Here is a 21,743-nt window from a genome sequence, read left to right on the forward strand (position 1 = left end):
TAAATGTGTATAGAATGTATAAGAAGAGTGTATAAAAATGTACACGACATGTAGATACATGTGTATATGCTACTTATAATAGTAATTATTGCAATTGTTAATACTGCAATTGTTGATCTATACATCAAAATATTAAAACAAGTCTAAACTATAAGACGTTTCAAACTGTTTTAGTCTGTCATAGCTAATTTACTATGCTAATTTTAAAGTACTGTTCAAGATCTTATGGGCATATGGCTACTGACGTAATTTCGAAAGAAATATCTCTATTGGATTTAAAAATTACTTTCATTGATAAGCTACCAAATTAAATTACCTTGTACATACAATACGCTTTAATACCTCAAAATTCTAAATATGTACATTATCGATAAATAATATTGAACATCGAATCCAAAAATTCGTCTTCAAATACCATAGAACAACAGACAACCATATCTTTTTATTATTTCACTAAACATTTGCTTTCTACACAAAACTCTGCTGGAACAACAAAAATTACACATGTTCCTCACCAGGCAAAGCAAAGCACACCTGTAAACACTATCTGGGTCCGAAAAAATAAGCTACAACTTCATCAAGGTGAGAATAACAAAGCGAGACAGCGAGTAATGACGCCAATCGCAACAACACCTTCCTGCATTTACACAACTGCATAGTCCCTACGCTTGCCCTAACTATTTGTACAACTGCAACCCCCGGTATATAACTGGCGCGTGCCGGAAGAATCGGCATCAATCGGCAAAGTTCCGTCGACCATGCAGATCCCAGCGATTTTCGTCACGTGCCTGCTCACATGGGGCCTGGTGCACGCAAGTATCGAACTCAGTGCCCCCAAGCAGGAGTCTGCCCTCGCGGAGCAGCTCCTATTGAAGAACGTGGACACTAGCGCGAAGCGAAAGGAGAACGGCGCCCCGAAGCTCGGCGAGAGCACAGCTGCGGCTCTGGCTAGTACCAAGGCAACTGCAGCCGCAGAGGCTAAGGCATCCGCCAAAGTGAAAGCTTCTGCCTTGGCCCTCGCTGAGGCTTTCTTGCGTGCGTCGGCAGCGTCTGCTGCTGCTACGGCCAAAGCTGCTGCCGCTGTAAAAGAAGCAACGCAGGCACAGCTGCTGGCACAGGAGAAGGCTTTGATAGCGTTGAAAACTCAATCTGAGCAACAAGCTGCCTCTGCTCGCGCGGACGCCGCGGCTGCCGCAGCCGCATCCGCGCTAGAACGCGCCCAGGCCTCCTCCAGAACGGCCACCATCGCCCAAGACGTTTCCAGCGATTTGGAGAAACGTGTCGCCACCTTAGCCGCCGCCGAATCAGGTGCCACCCTCAGAGCAGAACAATCCGCCGCGCAATCGAAATGGTCCGCCGCAGTGGCCGCCCAAACCGCCGCTGCTGCAGCCGCTACAGAAACAAAGGCCACCGCTTCCTCGGAAACCACTTCTGCCGCTACTAGTAAGGCCGCCGTGTTGGCCGCTGACGCTAGCAGCGCAGAAGCTGCCGCTGCAGCGGAGGCACAATCCGCTTCGCGGATCGCAGGTGCAGCAGCCACCGAGGGATCTTCCAACTGGGCTAGCGAGAACTCGCAAACCGCACAACTGGAAGCTTCCGCGGCAGCGAAGGCCACCGCAGCCGCAGCTATCGGAGATGGAGCTGTTCTAGGACTTGGACGGGACGCTGGTGCCGCGGCTCAGTCAGCCGCTGAAGTTAAAGCCTTAGCTGAAGCTAGTGCCAGCTTAGATGCTTTAGACAAGGACACGAAATGAAGGGATATCTGAAGGGGACAAGAGGAAGTCTTTCTTAGACGATTTTGAGAAATTTCTGATTGAGCACGATAGAAAATTATTTGAATATGATTATAGAACGACAGACGGAGTCGATAAAAATTAAGAGTAACATTGTCGAAGTGAGCTTACCTACGTGATAATAAAGGTCCACTGTTTTAGCAAATATGTATTTTCTTGATGATTTTCGTTGTCTTCCTTTTCTCCAATCCTTTGTGATAGATGGATCTCCCATAGAATCTTTCGTGAGATTGCTGAGTTGAAGTCATGCCTGGCTCGGCTTTAAGATGCTGGATGTCGGCAACGGTAGAGCAGCCTGCGATTTCTAGTATATGAAAGTTTAAACAATTAATATGTCTTCTTATAATCTTGTATATTTGATAAATGTTTCTAACGTAGAATATGAAAAATAACTTGTATTTTGAACGTATAATACACATGTGTGTATACAATTCGACTACATATAAATATACGTTAAATACAGTTATCTTAGATCAGGCCGGTTTGCATTAAATTGATCTAGATTAAAACAACAAGTATTTACTGTTAGTAAATTAGTAAATAACACTTACTAAATATATGAGTATAAATTATCACAAAAGTATGCAAACTTTAATTAACTTATTTAAATTTATGTACATTAAAACCGGTGTCTAATTACTTAATCATGCACGGCTACATTGGTCGATAAATATTGGATTATCGAATACAACTGAATAATTATGCGAAACGAAATAGTGATTGTTTAATGCATACATTGGAAAGCAGATAAGAGATTAGCTTATCTTTTATAGCACCTACAGTATTTAATAATTACGTGAAGCATGTTATTTTAATCGAATATATTTGTAGACTATGAATGTAATAAATAAATTTACTTTAATTTGCCTTTGCCTTCCTCAATTGCCTTCTTTGCAACTTTTTATTTTGCTGTCACTACTTTCGTCTCTAAATATTGAGAAATATAAGCTACACTAAAAATATTTAAATGTCCAAATCGCAGCAGCAAATAATAATAGTGAAATCACAACTGATTTAAACATTTGTGCCACAGGATTCGATGAAATATTGGAACACTGAATCATTAAATGATAGGCTTGAGAAAGTAGCAAATAAGAAAATAATATTTCGAATTAATGGAGAATACTAAGCACTCAGCATAGACGCGGTGAATATCCAGAATCACTTTTAATTAAGAGAAAGCACGAATACATCTTGAAAAGGTGAAATGCATGCTATCTTAGTAAAAGTGTTCAATGTCAATGACGACATTTGCATTCTATGTTAAAAGCAACATTTCACGCTAGAAGATATAAACATGTATATAATATTTTTTATAAATTTAAATGTGACGAATACTTGAAGCAGAATAATTGAAATACCGATAAAATTCCCAAACGTTTGTTTTTCTCTCAAAACACGGGTTCCAAAAGCAATTACTTTACTTTTGGGTCGGTACAATTGAAATAATAAATGTTCGCCGCCAAAATCTTGCAATAATTCGAACAATACCGAACCAGCCCGGAAAGGAAACAAACGCTATATTTCAGACTCGAATCCACCTAAATAAACTCTGGTTCGACCAATAATGATATCGACGAGAAAAGATAAAGAAATATTTAGAAACCCATGAAACAACATTTCGCGTAATAACAACGATGTTTTCACAATTGCCAATGGCCGTATAAAACGGGCAAATCGTGTCCCAATCGGCATCAATCTTGCGAAGCAGCCTCGAAGATGAAGATTCCATCGATACTCGCGGTGTCCCTGCTGGTTTGGGGTCTGGCCAGCGCAAGCAAACCACTCATTGCCAATGCGCAAGTAGGAAAGGTCAAGACCGAAACGTCATCGTCCTCAGAAATCGAGACGTTGGTGTCAGGAAGCCAGACATTGGTGTCAGGAAGTGAGACATTGGCTTCGGAAAGCGAGGCATTGGCGTCAGAAAGCGAGGCATTGACGTCAGAAACCGAGATAGCGAGCTTGACAACTGCCACGAAGGACGAGCTCATACTAAAGGGCGAACCTATCCTTGGAAAGAAACTAGGAACCGGGGCGTCGGAAGTAGCGGCGGCCTCTGGCGAGGCTATCGCAACTTCCCTTGGCGCGGGACAAGCTGCAGCAGAGGCACAAGCCGCCGCCGCTGCGCAAGCAAAATCAGCAGCGGCAGCTGCCGCGAATGCAGGTGAATCCACCAACAGTGCTGCTGCGTTGGTTGCTGCAGCAGCAGCAGCACAAGGAAAAGCGGCTGCCGCCGCAGCAATCGCGACGAAGGCTAGCTTAGAGGCCGCAGAGGCTGCTGAGGAAGCTGAGTCGGCCGTGGCCTCGGCCAGGGCTGCCTCCGGAAAGGCGGAAACGCTCGCATCGACCGCCGCTGCTGCGAATGCCCGTGCTGCTCTCCAAGCGGAAAAATCGAACGAGCTAGCGCAAGCTGAGGCTGCAGCCGCCGCCGAAGCCCAGGCTAAAGCCGCCGCTGCTGCCAAGGCAACACAACTCGCCCTTAAAGTTGCCGAAATTGCGGTGAAAACGGAAGCAGATGCAGCAGCTGCCGCCGTTGCGGCCGCAAAAGCCAGAGCAGTCGCAGACGCAGCCGCAGCTCGTGCGACCGCAGTGAACGCCATTGCTGAGGCGGAAGAAGAAGCCTCGGCACAAGCGGAGAGCGCCGCTGGTGTAGCACAAGCAGCCGCCTCCGCTGCTGCGGAAGCACAAGCTTCTGCATCTGCCGCTGCGGCGACTTCAGAGGCATCCGCCGAAGCTGGTGCATGGGCAGGAGAGCTTAAGTTACCTCCGTTGGCACGTCTTTCCCCATTGAAGAAGGAAAACACCGAAGAATGGTCAGTGAAGTAAGTAGGGAAGAGGTACTCGAAGAGATCTAGCTAAGGACGGCAATACAGGAACATTTCCGCAGAAGAGGTTCAACATCTTCAAGCAGAGTATATTATAGAATAGAGCAGAAGCAAAGGAGATGATTAGAGACACCAGTTTAGTAAATGCGAATCGAAATTGTACGGATGACATTATTAAATTGTTCTAGCAAATGAGCAAAAATTTCACTCTTCTTCCTGGCATATACCTGTTTCTTTGTTCCTTGCCTCACCGTCGTTAGGGATCCATGATAGCGTAGAAGTTAATAATTCGTCAAACGTATGTTAGAACAACCTCGTGGAATCCCTGTAATGTTATTTATAATATCAACATCATCAAAAATTATTCTCAAGGAATGGTTGAACGTCGTGTATTTCGATATAAGTCTGAACACGTACCTGTTTACAGAAATGACATTCATGGTATAAGACAGGATCTCTAACGCTTGAAATACCACGAACTTGTTCCGAGATCGGTGATTCAGAAGGTTACAGTCTCTTCACTCGGAAGAACGATGCCACTAGGCAACTTTCCCTTTCTTCTTTACTTTCCTCCGTGATATCGCGCGATTTTACTTTGCGATCACTTTTCATAATTTCAGCTCGTTAATTATGCATAACAGAATGATAAAACGCGATTGCGCGGTTAATAAATTTATCGCACACCGAGCAGGTTCGTGGTAACTGGCGAACGTTAAAGAAACGGTATTATCAGCTCCATTTTTTTAAAGTTCGATCGTAATTTCTATATTGCGTACGGTTGTTACGTAAACGCTATTAACCATAAGGTACCTAGACCCGATTAGCTTCCTACTTGTTGGCTCAAATGGCCCGGAAGAAACTCTCTATGGCCCGTTATTATTGTTTTCTTACGCGACAGTAGTGCTCTCGAGAGAACGCCGCTTCTTTAATTGGCCACAAGATACTGTAATGAAACAGCGAAAGTTGGTTAAAAAGAATATAGTTTAACAGACACGAAACATCGCCGTCGAAATTTCTGCATCAACCCTACGAAACGGGCACGCGTGCATCCTAATCGCTTGGCAATTACCATCGAGTAAGTATATGCGATACGCTTTTACAAGTTTTTATAATGGCAAACTCGTGATGTGGTAAGCGATGTTTTGTGAAAGATTCGACTGTTTCAGCCTCTAAGAGAGCGCATCGTGCGTGGTAGAACGACGAAACCGGCGAACGAAAGGAGAACGGGTTAGCCCCAGCCTCTTTTCCTCGAATACAATGACGATTTCGCGACACGTGACCCGATCACGAACAAGTTGTTAGTCCCCTTTGTTCGACGTTGTAAAATTGATGCTCACTGAACTGAATATAATATACTTTGTCACGAATTTGGATTCATATAAACTTTTACTTCGATTTGTACCTTATGCTAAAATTACGATAGAAAACTTGAATCAAATATCCATAGAGCGCTAATTAATACATTAGCTATCGACGATCTGTTGAAAGTACAACTGGTTACAGATGTATTCTTCCAACTTTTAGTAACGTTCGTTAAACTAATTATTCTTAATATATTACATCGTTATTTCTTCATAATATTTATGCCAGTGAAAGACTTAACTAATATAGCGCGTATCTTTATTAAATCTTTATTCTCCTATGGAGATATCAATCGTATAGATGCACTAATTAAGAGATCACGAATACTTTTGGGGCTCTCTCCTAATTAATCGAATCAAGAATACTTTGATCACCACTAATGAATGAATAAAAATAGCGGCCCAAGAAACTTGGTATAACAAAATCAAAAAGGAAACGAGGAAAAAAAGGATGAAAGATCCGTAAACCAAATGGTAACCCACTTTGTCATATGTATCGCTCTCAAGTGGAATACATTGGTTGTGGATTTGATTCGATTTACATATTTCGATGGTGTGAGAGCAAAGTATATATGTATATTATCGTACACTTCATGTACCGATTAGGTGTATACATGCGCGTCCGTCGTCAAGGAACGAGGAGCTCACACGATCGAGCATCGGGGGACGCGAACGATTCTTTGGTGACTGGTGGTTCAAGAGGTGAGAGACTATAAATGTTTGGTGGGGACGACAGGACCCCGCCCCATGAACAGCTATAAAATGCCGGTACGAGAATCGGACCCAACCAGTCTTAATCAGAGTACACGAAGATCCTTTTTTTCCTTTCCTCTTCAGAGGTACGCTGGGTCTGCTCTCTCCTTCCTCTCTCTCTCTGTCCGTGTCATCGTCGAGATCATGAAGCTCGTCCCGGTCCTGTTGCTTGTCGCAGCGATCGTTTTCGCCGCCGAGGAGAAGAAGGAGGAAGAACGTCCTAAAACGTTTAGAAGACTCATACCTGCTGACGTTCTTCGCGGTGAGTTCTATTTTTCTGAGGGCTATTTTTCTTTCTTTCTTCATGAACGTTTCTGGAATTTGAAAGGTTTATGTAGTTCCTTGCAATATGTATATCTAGATCTCTCTCGCGCACATAGAAATATGAAATAATATCGTGGTACCAATGTCTAATGTTTTTTGTCAGGCGTTTAGGAAAGCCTGGTAAATGGATTTGGTCGCCAATTCTAACGAAGCTAATTAAACTATGCCAGATACTGAAAGATAGTTCTAAAACTTTTAAAAATATTTAAATGGTGATTAAGCAATGTAGGTAGAATTTTTTATAATGAATCTCATGAAACATAACATATTTCTGTATATCTGTTGTTCCAAAACTACAGCAAGCTGCGCCATACTGTGAAGGTAAAACATTTTTTACGAAACGTCACAATTTAAAGTAGTTTAGAATCTAAAGTATACCAAAACTATTACATGTTTGCCGTTACAATTTTAATAAAAATTGTAGAAAAAGAATACTATCCACGATAATTTTGTCAAATCAATCGATTTTACTCGAATAAATTCTTTTCCCCTTTTTCCTTTGCATTAACAACATCCAATCGTACTACCACAAACGGTATTATTCTTACCTAGAAACGTATGTCAGGATGACGGTGTGGCGGTTCTTTGAAACGGCAGACGTGACCCGGTACATACGTGACACGAAAGTAGAACGATTTTTATCATTTTGCCAAAACTGAAATCACTTAGAAAATACTTTAAAAAACATACACACATTCATAACGTATGCCTAAGAATCAGTATTACTTTTGAAGAGCAAACTGATCAGCAGAGAAAATCGAAAACCGCGTAAACGTATCTTGTTAATTGTTCGACATTTTCTCCATCCTTTGCCTCGGATCGTCAGTCGTTCGACTTGAAAACCATTCCCAGAATTGCAAATGAAGCGACCATACCAACGAGTTTGCAGAAATGGGCATAAATCACAGTTTCATTTGACAATTCCTGCTTCTTCGACTTTCCATTCGCGATAGAGGAATCAGGTCCTTGAAACCACGCTCTTTTCACCCTACCATTGTCGTTACCATCTTGTCCTCTCGCATTATTCACCATGTCGTGACATGTTTGCAACAGTACAAACAAAGGCGGATACATGTATGTTTTCCCTCGTTTAAAAAAAATAAGAAAAAGATAGATCGAGAAGATAAGCGTTTTCATAGGTTTGTAGATCCACAGTTATGTGACAATTTAGGTGAATAACGTACTTACACGAACAGAAGAATAGGAAACAATAACAAGACCATCATCGCGTGAAAGTCTTCGTACTGCGAAGACTCGTTTCTTCTTCTTCGATCGATCCCGCAACCTGCCCTCCAGCCTTTTCTTTATATGGGATATACGTGTTCGGATAAGCTTCGACTTCACCTACCGTTCACCGTAAAATACCTTCTACAAAAACTACTTTCCACGTTTTAATCTCTTATTAGAATAATGTTATCTTTTTATAATTAAGTGTCATTCTATTTACCGCAGCAAAGTCAGTTTTTCGCGTATCGAGTCCATGAGATGCGAATTGTAATTCTTCAAAGGTAAAAACATTAGTAGCGTATAGCTAGGCAAACATAAAACATACATAAACACAACGACGTTTCAAGAACACAGTATCCATACAAATCGAATAGGAAGCAAGTTGGCGACTTTTATCACACAGAAATCTTCCGTGAAGTCGTGAGTCTGGACCATTTATCGACGGTAATCGTTAACGATGCAGAACATAGTCCTTGATTCTCCTCGTTTGTTGATCGTTCCAATAATCTATAATTAGAGATCGTTGAGAAGGATCTAAGAACAATCTGGAGATAGCGTCTTGCTGATTCACAGACTGTGGCCTGGTTACTCCGTATTTTTCGCTCCAGACCTAGATTCCGATGAATAATCGAATTGCTGATGAGTTGCTAGCGGCGAATGCTGAACATGGTGTCGTCGTAGGTACGTTTATGTACGATGTCTTGAACGTCATTTACGCATTGAGAACATTTATTTTATTCAATCCTATCGAAACAAAGATAATGAAATTAGGTGACATTATGAAATTTTCAGTAGAAGACAGCTAGACGATTGTTTACTCCGTTCCATAATCACATTCCACGCACGATTGGTTTGCCAATAGGTATACAGAGTGACACGAAAATAATGCGAACGAAAATTTGTAATCTGTAAAAAAAAGATAAGACAAATATGAGATACATTTTTACCATTACTTTATAAATTTTTTGAAACACGCGATACAATAAATATTGTACTTTTCGTGAACAGGAGAGCCTTTACAAAGTTTTATAAATTTCTTCACAAAACTTATGCACGTATTAAATATTATTATGCATGAAAAAATGAATACATCGAAATATAAAAAACGAGAAATATGTCTATTTAAGTGCAGGTGAGCGTGTTCCCATTGGAGTTAAGTTTTACACAGTCACGAACATTGGTTCGAGTGTACCCGTTTTGAAACAGGATGATTACAGAAAGTAGGTCTTGGGTTGGGTCATCGGCGACGAAAGCGGGGCCAGAATGAAAATTCGTAAGAAAGAGGCTGATTGCACTCTGTTGTTCCCCTTAGCTTCGCGACTTTCCAACCGGGAGATCGTTACCCTTCGATTATTCTCTCGATGTGCAATTCGTGATCGTGGCCTGTGACGAGTGACTAATTTTCTAAACGCGACATGCATCATTGATTAACCATACAATAGATAACGTGTTATTTCTCGAGAATATCGCGTGTTTATTGAAATGTCGGATCGCAGATTTATTGATCGGACAACCAAGCGACAGGAGCTATGATTATCTCTATCTCATGTTCCTACTTAATTAGCGTTATTGAAATTGACAAGCTATTATGTTATATACTATTATAAACTAATATATGCGAGAATACTACATTATGAGCACAATAAAACGTGCTTAGATTTAAATAATTATTAAGTAAAATTGTTAAGTAATTTCATTTCAAGATGACAAATATTTAATTAGTTAGATCTTAACACGTTTCATATCATTAGAGTTCTATAACTATACACACCATGTAAGGTTCTCTAAGTAAACATTTTAATACATCTGGTACGTTGATCTTTTCGCTCATCTATCTTACTTGAGTATAACGAAGAACATATTTGTCCGTTCAATGAAAGTTCTATTTCTATCTGGAATATCATGGGTCACTGATGATCCACGAGCCATGAAAAGCGTTAACAGACGGAAACGTAGCCAACCGCGACGAAAAAAACAAAGTGAGTGAACGTAACGTTACTCCTACGAGCATGAAAGTCGACCCTTGCAGACAGATGAATCTTTAATGTCGGTGAAAGTCTAAGAATGTCCACTATAAATCATTCTTTATACCTCTTCCTTAAATGGCTCGCTTTAAAAGTGACGAGGCCAGAGCTCTTTCCATGAAAATTACAAATTAATTTGCACCGTGTTTGTATGTTATAACTCCTTCCAGATCAATACATTCAACTCAGTGATGGCGATAAAAAGTCTACGATTTTTACCAATTTACCGGTCGAAATTGTTGCCTTTTACCATGTGAATGGCGTCAGATTAAAGTTTTTCCGTAGCCAGCAATTTTACAATGTTATTAACAAAATTGCACAGCAAACCATGAAGTCGACTTCATCATCCCTTTCTCTTTTCGAGTTACTTTTCTCGGTTAGCGTATGAATAGCACGCTTCTCTTTCCTTCGAATCTGCAATCCTGCTATTAATTAGCGTAAATCACATTCAATAACATTTTTTAAGATCACGTATGTTCCATATAGAAAGGAAAGTGAAACTGCTCACATACTCACTTTATTTTCGCAACAATTGTACTGTTTGCAGTTGTACACGTGTATACGGAATTTGAAATTCACGATGCAACGATGATTCTGGATTCCATATTGGTTATCGCCCATCAATTGAATCATTAAGAATTAAATTTTATATTTAGCTTTACTTTCAAATAAATCAATGTCATTACGATGAATTGGAAATTATGAGTTTTATTATATGATTATAATTTTGCTAAGCACTTAATTCCCTGTATGAAGTTTGCATGAAAGATGGATTATGGTGTTTAAAAGTATTAGAAGGAAAAACCTTGTATCTGTATCTCATCGATATCGAGTCAAAATGTTCCTCGATTTGGAATATTCCATTGAACATCCGATCATTTACAATAAAGGCTCCCGAATCACTTTCTTATGATCCAGGTGACTCGCAAGAACTGGTGTCGTATACCACGACACTTTTAGCGTTGGCGTAAACGCCCATCGTTTTATGCCTTCGACGTATCGAAACTGGCATTGAGAAAACGGTAACAGACACGTCATTATTCAAATAAATCTTATTCCTAGAAGGTAACAAGCGACTCATGTTTGAGCGACATACTTGTTATTTTTTTAGACATTGCGTCTTCCTTTCATAATTAATTAGACATTCATATTGCGTAATGTTTAAAAAGTCGAATCGTTAAAAAGGAAAGAACGCTAAATAGCTTTTGAATAATTTTTTCGAATAAAGTTTTCTTTTATTTCTGCCATTATCGTCCCTTCTATAGATCTGAAATACACAAATATCAATGCACAAATACGTGAAGAACGAGTTATACTTTACCCCCTAAGTGACAGATACTTCAGTAATTTTTTAATTGTTTTAAACAATTTTTATCTTAATTTTTCAACTTGTACATTATGTTAAAGTTCTCGATGTATTACGTTATCTTGCCAAGCGATAAAAGCTTTCTATTCAATCATCTTCTAATCATTTCAAGCGATTCACTTTCCTTGTTAAATCCAGGGAACTCTATAATAGAAAAAAGAAAGAAGTAAAAAAGTATGGCAATTGGCTTAGTCAGAGTTTGCGATAATTACACAAGTGGTAACACGGCGTGACAGTGAAAGTATTTCTCCTTGAAGTTTCTAGCCCGATCGGCACCAATGAAACTCCTCTGTCATCTATCTACGATCGATCGAGACGCATTATAATAGAATACCGTGCGTGTGTGTGTCTGTATAAACTTAGAAGGCGCGACGAGACGTTAAAAATGGCTTAATGTTAGAAAGTAATGAAACCTTTCACAGGTGTGCGTGTAATCAGATAATGCAGCACGTCCACGCATCGTGCGCGGTACCGATGCATTCTGTCGAAGAATCACAACCTGTACAAGTCGTTGCTCTTATAGAATGAGATTTTACTTTTACGTCACAGTTGGTGAAAATCCGCTGATGATTCATTTGGAATTCAAAACATCTTGAAGAAATTATATAAATATAATAAATATAAAAAATTTTTTACTGCAATTATATAGATTTGCTCCTTTTTAAAAAAAACCATGTTGAATGCCATGTATATTTTTTTCTTCTAATTTTTTTTTTTTTTTAGGAATCGCGGAAATAATTTGATATTTGATAAGGATATTTACTATAGACCACGATTAATCGCTTCTTGTTTTTTTACTTGCTTTTTACTTGCTTTTACTTGCTAAAAAATCCAGTTCTAAATACGCAATACCTTCCGGGTAGAAGATTCCGGTTATTCCTAGTAAATTAAACGATATGGATTCCTTTCTCCACAAAGAAAGGCTACCATTTGCTACGTTTTATTGCATAAAAGACTGTACCGTTACGTAATCAAATCTAGTGTTCTAGTTAATACAACATATCAATCCGATATCTTCTTTATGTAATATATTTTATGTAATTCAGAAACTTGTATTCCGTAAAAATATTAGCGATTGTCTAGTTGTTACGATATTCGATTACTCGTTCAATTACTTATGATATAACATTATAACAAACTATAGAGAATTAGAAAGAATTTAATTTCATGCACAAATTTTATACGAATGTTATAATAACATTTTGATAAGAATTATTAAATTCGAAACTTTAATTTCTTACTGCCAAAGATTAATTTTGTGATATAAATTATATAGTTCCATCTAACTCTTTTTTTTTTTAGATTTCCCCGGTATGTGCTTCGCCTCAACAAGATGCGCTACCATCGAACCAACGAAATCCTGGGATTTGACACCATTCTGCGGCCGTTCCACTTGCGTGCCAGCCGACGATAACTCTGGTCGCCTCTTCGAACTCGTTGAAGACTGTGGACCGCTGCCGAAGGCTAACCCGAAATGCAAACTGTCAGACAAAACTAACAAGACTGCCACGTTCCCAGACTGCTGTCCCATTTTCGAATGCGAAGAAGGAGCGAAACTCGAATATCCGGAAATTCCGACTTTGCCTCCACCCACGGAAATCGTAGAGACCGAGAAAACCCCGGAAGCGACTCCGGCGAAGGCTTAAATTTTTAATTTAAAGAAAATTTCAAAGAAACGAAAAAAATGCAGGTCGTGACTTTCGCAAACTACAATAAATTGAACGGTCGATTAAAAGGTAGAAGTCGAAGATCTGTTATCGTATTCTGAGATAACTGTTTTTAATAACTGAAACAGGAAAAAATGATTTTAGTTGAGATTTTTTGTCGAAAAGAACGGTAACGTCTTTACTTAAAGCAAAAAGAATATGTATTACTTTTAACGTCGCGCATCGATACCCGTTGTTTCATCACGAGAAGGCGGTTTACTACAACATCCTGTTACCCTTCAACGCAATTCGACTTAACTTAATGCGAGACTAAAATTATATACTGTATATAATTCAGGAGTTAACTCGAAGAACTTATCAAAAAATAGCAAAACATACATAGCTTAGATAAAAGTAAGCGTATTGTTAACATTATCATTGATAAACTATGGTGTACAAGTAATATCAGTGTTTCGGAATCTGTTCGAAAATATTGAGTTTCTTCAGTCTCCTAGTCCTGGAAGTCGAGACTTAGATGCTCCTATAGCCGTTTTGTTATTCCCTTCTCCAAACAATAATTGTCACATAGGAAATTAATTCTTTCTTTTTCTCCAAAAGTAGAAAGTCTTGCGTATGTAATGTAAAAACATGTGTGACTGTAATTATATGTGATTAAATTAATACTTATTTAATTCAATATTACATACACTGTGTACTTTTTATCCCGTACTTCCGACAATAGTGAATACAATATACCGTAACTACTTTCCTAATATAAATTAATGTGCATAATATTTGTTTGATTTTTAAATTTTTTAAGAAAAAAATTGTTTTACCAAGTGTTTGGGAAATCTTTATCTTATTATCATTATGTCTGGGAAGAATAAATAGTATTTAAGTTGATCTTGTAATTGTTCTATAAACATAACTAATAGAATTTTAATTAAAGAAATATGAAAAAGCAGCTGTAATAAATAAATTTTAAATTATATACGCTAAATTACTGTACTTACATTAAAAACAAAGAGGCATAACTTTTGCAATACTGAGAAATTAAAAAATTTCTACCTTGTTATTATCATTATTTCTATACATAGTTGGAGAGAACTTTGAATATAGACACAAATTGAAAATTAAACAGTATAGTTCATTACTTGTTTTTAATATCACCATATAGAATTGTAGTTATAAAATAAGCATTGGTTATTTAATTGGAACAGAAAATCGTTCATTTTATCTGACTTTAGTACGCTATCTTTAATGTTGGTATCTTAGAAGATTTCATTTTATTATTATATATGTTGGCAGCCTGGAAAGATTGTTCCAGCGAAATTCGCTGTTTAACCAAATTTAATGGACGTGAGACTTGAGTGAGTACGAACGTGAACTGATTAGAATAAACGTAGAAATTTGAGAGGCTGTGTGATATATAAAATTTTTCTAATAGCTTACAACGAAAATGAGTGAACTCGTGTGGGGAATAAAAAATGGTGATTTGGAGCAAGTGCGGGATATCGTTGAGAAAAAGGCAAATATATGAAACGTTAAATCATCTTTTTCTTCTATTGCTTTTTGATTGCCGCTACTCAGAAACGTCATAAAAAGATATCGCTTTATGATGTTTAATATAGAATTCATAGAATTTTATATAGTTCAAAACATATAAAAAAATACTAATTACCCGATTAAACTAATAGTTGTAAAGATCATTCATATTTCCTTTTCAAATTAGTTATACACTTTTTTTACAAGTGAACATATATTAAATTGTCTAAATATATTCCTGTTGGTAGAATATTGATGTCAATCAAATGATTGATGGAAGGACACCCCTACATTATGCAGCTGATTATGGCCAAAGTGAAGTAGTCAGATATCTTTTGGAAAAGGGTGCAAATGCAAATGTAAATGTATATAAATATTAGATAATATGCGTGAGATTGAAACATGAAAATATTCAAAATTTATTTATCTTTCTTTTTACTAAGCATTGTACATAATATTTTATTAGTTTTACTTGAAATATAAGAGATGAACATTAGAGAAATTATACTAAAAATGAATCGTATTACAATGATTTAAGCAAAATGTATTCACTTACAGGTAACAGATAAACATGGAATAACAGCATTATTAGCAGCAATTTGGGAAGGACATACAAATTGTGTAAAATTACTATTAGAAAAAGGAGCTAGAGCAGATGGATTGACACCAAATGGAACAAATTATTTAGATGCTGCTGAAAAGGATGAGATCAAAGAATTGCTTAAATTCCACTAGCACAAAGCCAAACAAATCATGAAGCAATAATTTTGTTATTTTAGTATTTTAATGTTCCTCATAGGAGTATCATCATTGCTTTGTCTTGATTTTCTGCATATGACTAGGCTATCATATTTATACACTTTAAATTAAAAAACAAAAACATATAGGTACACACATGTAGTTTTATAATAATATATTGCACATCTGGAGCATATAATCATGAACTCATATTCTTTTATATGGTTACTCTTAGAGATTTAAAATATATATAGTTTCAGCTTTAAAATATTATATCATACAGATTGTTTTGCAAACTAACAATAGAAACAAATTTATTTTTAAAGCATGTAACATTATATAGCAAGAGATATTTTGATACATTTATAAGAAGCAGCATCGTGTTTTAAATATTTGTTATTAATTTACAAATATTACAAATTTCTTTTATACATTTTTTTACAACTACCTACTAACTAAAACAGCTTTTTGTGACAAAAAGTTATAGTATATATTGAAATATTTGAATGCTTGAATTAAGATACTACATAATTTAATTCAGTTTCAAGAATGATATGTATAAATTATAGAAAAGAAAATTAAAGAGCTATCTTTATGGTACTAACTATCTAACATGTCTTAAGAAGTTTTAAAGGTGTATAATAATCAAAAATAATAAACCAGTGCATCATTGTTATGTATATCATTGTATTTTATTAAACCTGTATTTATCATTTATTTATTACTCAACATATTATTGCTTACAGTATATTAATATAACATATATTAGTAGAAAATAAAATATATATGCAATTAAATAATAAAAATAAACTATTAATAATATATATATTAAAACGTTTTATATACCAAAATTTATTTGTCAAATGTCAATTGTCAAAAATACAAATTGTATCTATTATAGTTATAAAATATATATTTTTGCTAATATCTTATTTTTTTCATATCATATCTATATATAAAATGCACTATTAACATATTAAATATTTTAAGACAAAACATTATGTTTGTAAAATATAGTGCAGTTGATTTTTAAATTTTCTGCATTTATTTTATTTTGTACACTAACTTCTAATATTTCAATAAATACAATATAAATATAAAATAAAAATATTATTAAACCACTTAAAAATGACATCTTTTTAATGATGAGCAAAATACTTTGTTGCGCATTTCATACAACTTATAATAACAAATCATATTATTTAAAAAAAAGGGAAATCTAAATCACGTTTATTAATCAAATTTTATTAATTTTATATAAAGTATGTCACATATTAGAGAAGTCGACCTCTACAATTAGATGCACCACATTTACAGATGATGACTTTACCTGGTATACTTCCAACATCATAACTGTAATTCCATGTTAATTCCTGACCTGCTCTTATGTAATTTAAAGCAAAGAATGCCACCCATGGAAATCTTACATCATGTGTGTCTACAAATACATTCTGCACAAAAACGTTTGGATCACATGAATGCTGAAAAATGACCAATAATTATAATTCACATATAATGTTAATAATAGAAGTAACAATACCAAATTCTGTTTTGAAGTATTCTAGTCATGTAAAAGTTTCAATTAAAATATATCTTACGTTTAAGTAACGTCCAATATTTCCAGTTGTTTTAGCATCCATTATATAAACAGCCTCATCTTCTCCAAAGAAATCTCTTACTGATTTAAATTTAGGTCTTTCTATTTGCGTTGGTTCCACTGTTGGATCAAATCTACTTGGTTCGCGTCTGCCACTTCTATTTTCTTCTTCATCACTTATAGTAATTGCATCTAGATCATTTGAACGATTTTCATTGGTAGAAGACTTCGTAATATTTTCGGTGGTTTTAGCAGCGTGTCCATCTTCGCTATTTTCTTCAGATCCATCTTGATTGACATCATCTCGTTTTCGTTTTCTTAGCCTTTTTCTACATCATTATTAATAATTTTTCTTTATTATTAATATTCTGTTAATATAGACTACATCATTTATTAATAATTAAGTACTTTTTACTTACCTAATAGAAGGTTCTGTAGAATCTACATTGAAATTTAAGTATCTACTAACATTGAAATCTTCGTCTGAATCATTTGCATTTATTTTCGTATTATCCTCATCATCGCTAGTTATAGATTTTTTTTTATCTTCTGTGGTAGATAATGGCATTTCTGATTCGAGAACATCGCTTTCATATCCTTCTTTAATACTTTCCACTACTTCCACATAATCCAATTCTGCTAGGTATTCATCTCCATAATTTTTACCACCTTCATTAGCTCCCTTAGAGATAAATCTTAAAATAAGTTATACTGTTTGTACTATATCTTATTATAATTTTTTACCTGTTCTGTAAGTAATCTACCAGCATATATACAAATAAAAGATCCAAGAGGAATATCGTTTAGACATCGAATGCCCCAGCCCCGAGGAGCTGTTTTGAACACTTGTAATTTTAATGTTAATGGATGTTGCACTACTCTATTCAAGCAAGTTTTTACAGCACATTTACATTCAGAATTACATTCATAAATTCCAGTAGTAACTGGCTCTGGTAAACGTTTATATACGTAACCAACAGATGTATTTGGCACTCTTCCTCCGAGAGTAGCACCTTGTATTGTTAATTGCCAACATTGACATTTTGTTTTATCCTATAAAATGATTTATATAATTAGATATCTTATAATTTAAATTATTATAAAAAGAGCATACTTGGCAATCGTCTTCACAATCACAGCTACACAAGAAATTTGGATCTAAATTAAGATTAACTCCTTCTGTTGGTTCTCTCTGAGTGCTATATCTAATGGTATCTGGTTGAGTGTGATCTAATTCATTAACACATGGTATTGGTACATTTTCTATACCATAACTGAGATCCTTGAAATTAAAAAAAGAACGATTGAGTTATAAAATACTAAGCAAGTATTAATTATCTCAATAATCGTAATATTTTATTTACCTTTATATTGATAAAACATTTATCCAAGACAAATTCTGCTAGACAATGCACCCAATAATCAAAATCAAATAAATCAACTGACATTGGGCTGCCTGTTTTGCGAAGATATTGGTGTAACTCTTCCATATTTCGTAATCTGACACCACATGGAGCTTGATATAATGTAATTTTCTTGCCTTTTGGATATTTACAAAGTTGTCTGTTCCAACCACAAAGTAATGGTATTGAAAGAGGTGAATAACCTCTCAAGTCATCAGGTGTAAAAGATATTCCTTGAACGCACTGAGGGCCACATTTATGTGGAACAAATTTTTTTGTTTGAATCTTGTTCTGCGTTTGGTAGTACTAAGATGAAGTGATAATATATGCTTTTAAATCTTATATCTCATTTTAAATTATCTTATAAGAATTATAATTAGTTTATTTAATGCACTTACAACGATACTATGAGAAGGTTTTGTTTCTGTTGTAGGATTATAGGAACTTGTATCCACAATATTTTGCTTTTTACTTGTACTTTTTCTAGCAACAGCACGTGATTGCTGTGGTGCACTTGATGTAACTGTATTTGTAGTTTCATTTACTATATTCTGTTCTTTTTCTAATTGAGAAAATCTTTCTTCGTCAGGTTCTAGATTAGATGTATATTCTACATAAGGTAAATTGCTTTTCTAAAATATTAGTAAGATTTACATTAATTAATTATCTCCTATAAAAATAGAATTAAAATGATTCACATACATTAGAGATAGCAGGCAGTCGATGTCGACTAGGTGTATTGACAGATGCATGATGTCCTTGTTGTCTAGCATTGGCTTTTAAAAGTTCAATATATAAAGGCCCTAATCTAGCTGAACCTCTGTAGATCCATTCTGTTCTTCCATCAGCGTCAAAATGCATTTGTACTAAACTTGCATCAACTTGAATTACTCTTGCAACCCACCATTTACCATTCCATTCTGTTTTTACTACTTGTCCTGTTTGTAGTTTGACCATTGGTCTTTCAGGATATGTTTCAATATATTTCTTCACAAAATCACGAGATTCATTAGGTATATCTTCCCAAACTTTATTGGAAGATTCAGCAACTAAATAAATACATTTGTGCTCAACATATTGAGCATAACCATCATCAAAGAATACCAAATATCTAAAAAAGTAACAAATCTATTATTACTTACTATTATTCATATATTATTAATTTATTTAAAATTTCATCTATGAAATATACCTATACTTATTTGTAGCTTTTGGTGGTTCAGCTATAACTCCACTATAAAAATTACTAGATGAAACGTCTTTAAATAGAGCAACTACTCGTGTACCAATTGGAATTACTACTTGGCTAGTTACAGCAGCTGCGATTTGTTTACCAGAAACAGATTTAGTAACAGAATTATACTTCTTTTGTAATAATTTTACACGACAATGTAAGGGAATTCTATAGACTACAGTTTGCACCTAGTAAACAATAAGTAAATCTTTAAGTAGATTAAATGTAGAACTATTTGTATAAAATTTAAGTAAGAATATATTCACAAACCTTTGCTTTAATCCATGGCATAAGTGGATGCTTCATAATATATACAATGGTATCAATATCTATCTGTGCTCTCACAAGTGGACCAATTGGAGGTAAATCCAAAACCACAACTTGGCTATTATCTTGTTCAATTGGTAAAACTTCTGGTTGATTATCTTCTAACGTTGAAGAGGCAATTCTTATTTGTGTAACTTTTTTTGTTGCCACTAATGGATAAAATCCATTATCCACATATCCATCATTTATTTGAAGTTCTTCGAGCATTTGAATTTGTGGTCTGAATTCGTCATATAAATTATTACGTAACATATCCATAGTACACATCAAATCTTTAATTGTTTTATCCAGAACTTCATTTTGTTCTGTTTAAAAAATTATGTGATCTAATTCAAATGTAACAAATATATATAAATTATACTTTGCAAAATAATTATATACCATCTATTCTATCCCACTGATCTTTTAGTACATTATGAGCTTGTTTAATTTGATAGTCAACATCATACTTCTCCAAAATATTGTTTAATGTGCTATCTAACATTTCTTCCATATCCGCAAGCATTTCTTCTGGCAAATATTTTTCTGAAACAAATAAAACATGTACCAATATCTCAAATATACATAATACATTGTAATACAATTTTAATTTTACCCTCATCACATGTATCTTTCTTTTTCTCATCATCTGAATCATCACTATCAGAAATTTCTACCTCCATTGTACGGTCAGGAAATTCACACTTCAATAATGGTTTACGATCTACTAAAGCTGCGACCAATTGCTATGAAAATTAATATCATAGTGTAAATATCAAACAAAAATCTGTCTCTTACTATACCACATTAAGTAGTCAAAAATACATATTTTATAAGTCAAACCTTTTGGTGTTCTAAAGCAACAATAAAACACTTTGTACATATCATACGCTTTTTCTTTTTTTCTGTATTCACTCCATAAAAAGCGCATGCAAAAGAAGGTGCTAATTTCATATCTACTCCAGAAGAACATTCAAAGTTGACACAATTAGAATTGCAAATTATTGAACTTCTATTTTTTTGTGTGTTATCCCCTGATGCTTCATCATCCGAAACAAGTTCAATGACTTCCATTTTGTACAATATTATTAAAAGTATTATAATCTTCTGGTAACTTAGAAACAAAGAAATGTTTATTTATTTACAGATAAGTATAATAACGTAAATGTAAATAAAAACAAATATATAGGTTAGGTAACTAAAATATTGATTAAGTATTAAAAATGTAAAAAAAGATAATATTTACCAAAGTAACAATTTTTACATTAATAGCAGATAAACACAATTTCTTTAATACATTATTCGATGAAACTATTTAATGAAATATGTTCTTATTCGACAACTTTTTTCGATTTTGAATTTAATTCATACAAAAATATTTAAACATTTCATATTTTGTTGATTCTATACATTGATTCCTTTTACATTTATTCATATCACGGGTGGTCAAAAAAACTTAATGATAATAAATAAAATGTCCATTATTAGTTTATTTACAACAGAACGATATGAAAGCCAGACAAATTAGTGCCACCTACCAAATAACTAGCGCGGGAAACATTCATAATTTCAAATATAAGTAGAGGAAATCCTGGTACAAC

At 35.2% G+C, this 21,743-nt stretch overlaps 4 protein-coding genes across 6 annotated transcripts; 3 read left to right on the top strand and 1 right to left on the bottom strand.

The window, feature by feature from the left end:
- The first annotated feature begins 173 nt into the window (after positions 1 to 173).
- LOC117210333 (uncharacterized abhydrolase domain-containing protein DDB_G0269086-like) lies at positions 174 to 14,018 on the top strand. Its single transcript, XM_033453274.1, has 4 exons — positions 174 to 1,749; positions 3,430 to 4,615; positions 4,681 to 6,994; positions 12,976 to 14,018. Exons 1-3 carry the CDS (start codon positions 759 to 761, stop codon positions 4,739 to 4,741), a joined length of 2,238 nt encoding a protein of 745 aa, XP_033309165.1. The 5' UTR covers positions 174 to 758; the 3' UTR covers positions 4,742 to 6,994; positions 12,976 to 14,018.
- LOC117210334 lies at positions 6,877 to 13,319 on the top strand. The gene is made up of 2 exons (XM_033453275.1): positions 6,877 to 6,994; positions 12,976 to 13,319. Exons 1-2 carry the CDS (start codon positions 6,877 to 6,879, stop codon positions 13,317 to 13,319), a joined length of 462 nt encoding a protein of 153 aa, XP_033309166.1.
- A 583-nt stretch (positions 14,019 to 14,601) lies between the features above and the next one.
- LOC117210155 (myotrophin-like) lies at positions 14,602 to 16,282 on the top strand. Of its 2 annotated transcripts, XM_033452890.1 has the most exons (4): positions 14,602 to 14,689; positions 14,767 to 14,847; positions 15,113 to 15,223; positions 15,423 to 16,282. In XM_033452890.1, the coding sequence occupies exons 2-4, from the start codon at positions 14,779 to 14,781 to the stop codon at positions 15,597 to 15,599; spliced, it is 357 nt and encodes a 118-aa protein (XP_033308781.1). In that variant the 5' UTR covers positions 14,602 to 14,689; positions 14,767 to 14,778; the 3' UTR covers positions 15,600 to 16,282. The 2 variants fall into 2 exon arrangements, with proteins under 2 accessions (XP_033308781.1, XP_033308780.1); XM_033452889.1 differs by having other exon boundaries at positions 14,650 to 14,847.
- A 544-nt stretch (positions 16,283 to 16,826) lies between these two features.
- LOC117210113 (histone-lysine N-methyltransferase eggless) lies at positions 16,827 to 21,694 on the bottom strand. 2 transcript variants are annotated; one of them, XM_033452799.1, is made up of 15 exons: positions 21,389 to 21,694; positions 20,986 to 21,256; positions 20,759 to 20,888; positions 20,545 to 20,688; positions 20,107 to 20,468; positions 19,795 to 20,024; positions 19,305 to 19,713; positions 19,001 to 19,234; positions 18,755 to 18,908; positions 18,564 to 18,655; positions 18,314 to 18,481; positions 17,944 to 18,252; positions 17,619 to 17,881; positions 17,201 to 17,528; positions 16,827 to 17,083 (listed from the first exon to the last, which is right to left on the bottom strand). In XM_033452799.1, the coding sequence occupies exons 2-15, from the start codon at positions 21,214 to 21,216 to the stop codon at positions 16,877 to 16,879; spliced, it is 3,261 nt and encodes a 1,086-aa protein (XP_033308690.1). In that variant the 5' UTR covers positions 21,217 to 21,256; positions 21,389 to 21,694; the 3' UTR covers positions 16,827 to 16,876. The 2 variants fall into 2 exon arrangements, with proteins under 2 accessions (XP_033308690.1, XP_033308689.1); XM_033452798.1 differs by having other exon boundaries at positions 18,564 to 18,908.
- Positions 21,695 to 21,743: the final 49 nt, after the last annotated feature.

The sequence above is a fragment of the Bombus bifarius genome, unplaced genomic scaffold (genome assembly GCF_011952205.1).
Source record: "Bombus bifarius isolate JDL3187 unplaced genomic scaffold, Bbif_JDL3187 scf7180000008199, whole genome shotgun sequence".
NCBI lineage: Eukaryota > Metazoa > Arthropoda > Insecta > Hymenoptera > Apidae > Bombus > Bombus bifarius.

Coding starts and splice junctions, on each gene's coding strand:
- LOC117210333 (XM_033453274.1), top strand. CDS start 759: ATGCAGATCCCAGCGATTTTCGTCACGTGCCTGCTCACATGGGGCCTG. Junction 1,750..3,429: donor TGCTTTAGACAAGGACACGA/AATGAAGGGATA, acceptor CGTAATAACAAC/GATGTTTTCACAATTGCCAA. Junction 4,616..4,680: donor ACCGAAGAATGGTCAGTGAA/GTAAGTAGGGAA, acceptor ACATTTCCGCAG/AAGAGGTTCAACATCTTCAA.
- LOC117210334 (XM_033453275.1), top strand. CDS start 6,877: ATGAAGCTCGTCCCGGTCCTGTTGCTTGTCGCAGCGATCGTTTTCGCC. Junction 6,995..12,975: donor ACCTGCTGACGTTCTTCGCG/GTGAGTTCTATT, acceptor TTTTTTTTTTAG/ATTTCCCCGGTATGTGCTTC.
- LOC117210155 (XM_033452890.1), top strand. CDS start 14,779: ATGAGTGAACTCGTGTGGGGAATAAAAAATGGTGATTTGGAGCAAGTG. Junction 14,848..15,112: donor GGGATATCGTTGAGAAAAAG/GCAAATATATGA, acceptor TCCTGTTGGTAG/AATATTGATGTCAATCAAAT. Junction 15,224..15,422: donor AAAAGGGTGCAAATGCAAAT/GTAAATGTATAT, acceptor ATTCACTTACAG/GTAACAGATAAACATGGAAT.
- LOC117210113 (XM_033452798.1), bottom strand. CDS start 21,216: ATGGAAGTCATTGAACTTGTTTCGGATGATGAAGCATCAGGGGATAAC. Junction 18,909..19,000: donor AACCTTCTCATAGTATCGTT/GTAAGTGCATTA, acceptor ACTTCATCTTAG/TACTACCAAACGCAGAACAA. Junction 17,882..17,943: donor GTAGATTACTTACAGAACAG/GTAAAAAATTAT, acceptor TTTATCTCTAAG/GGAGCTAATGAAGGTGGTAA.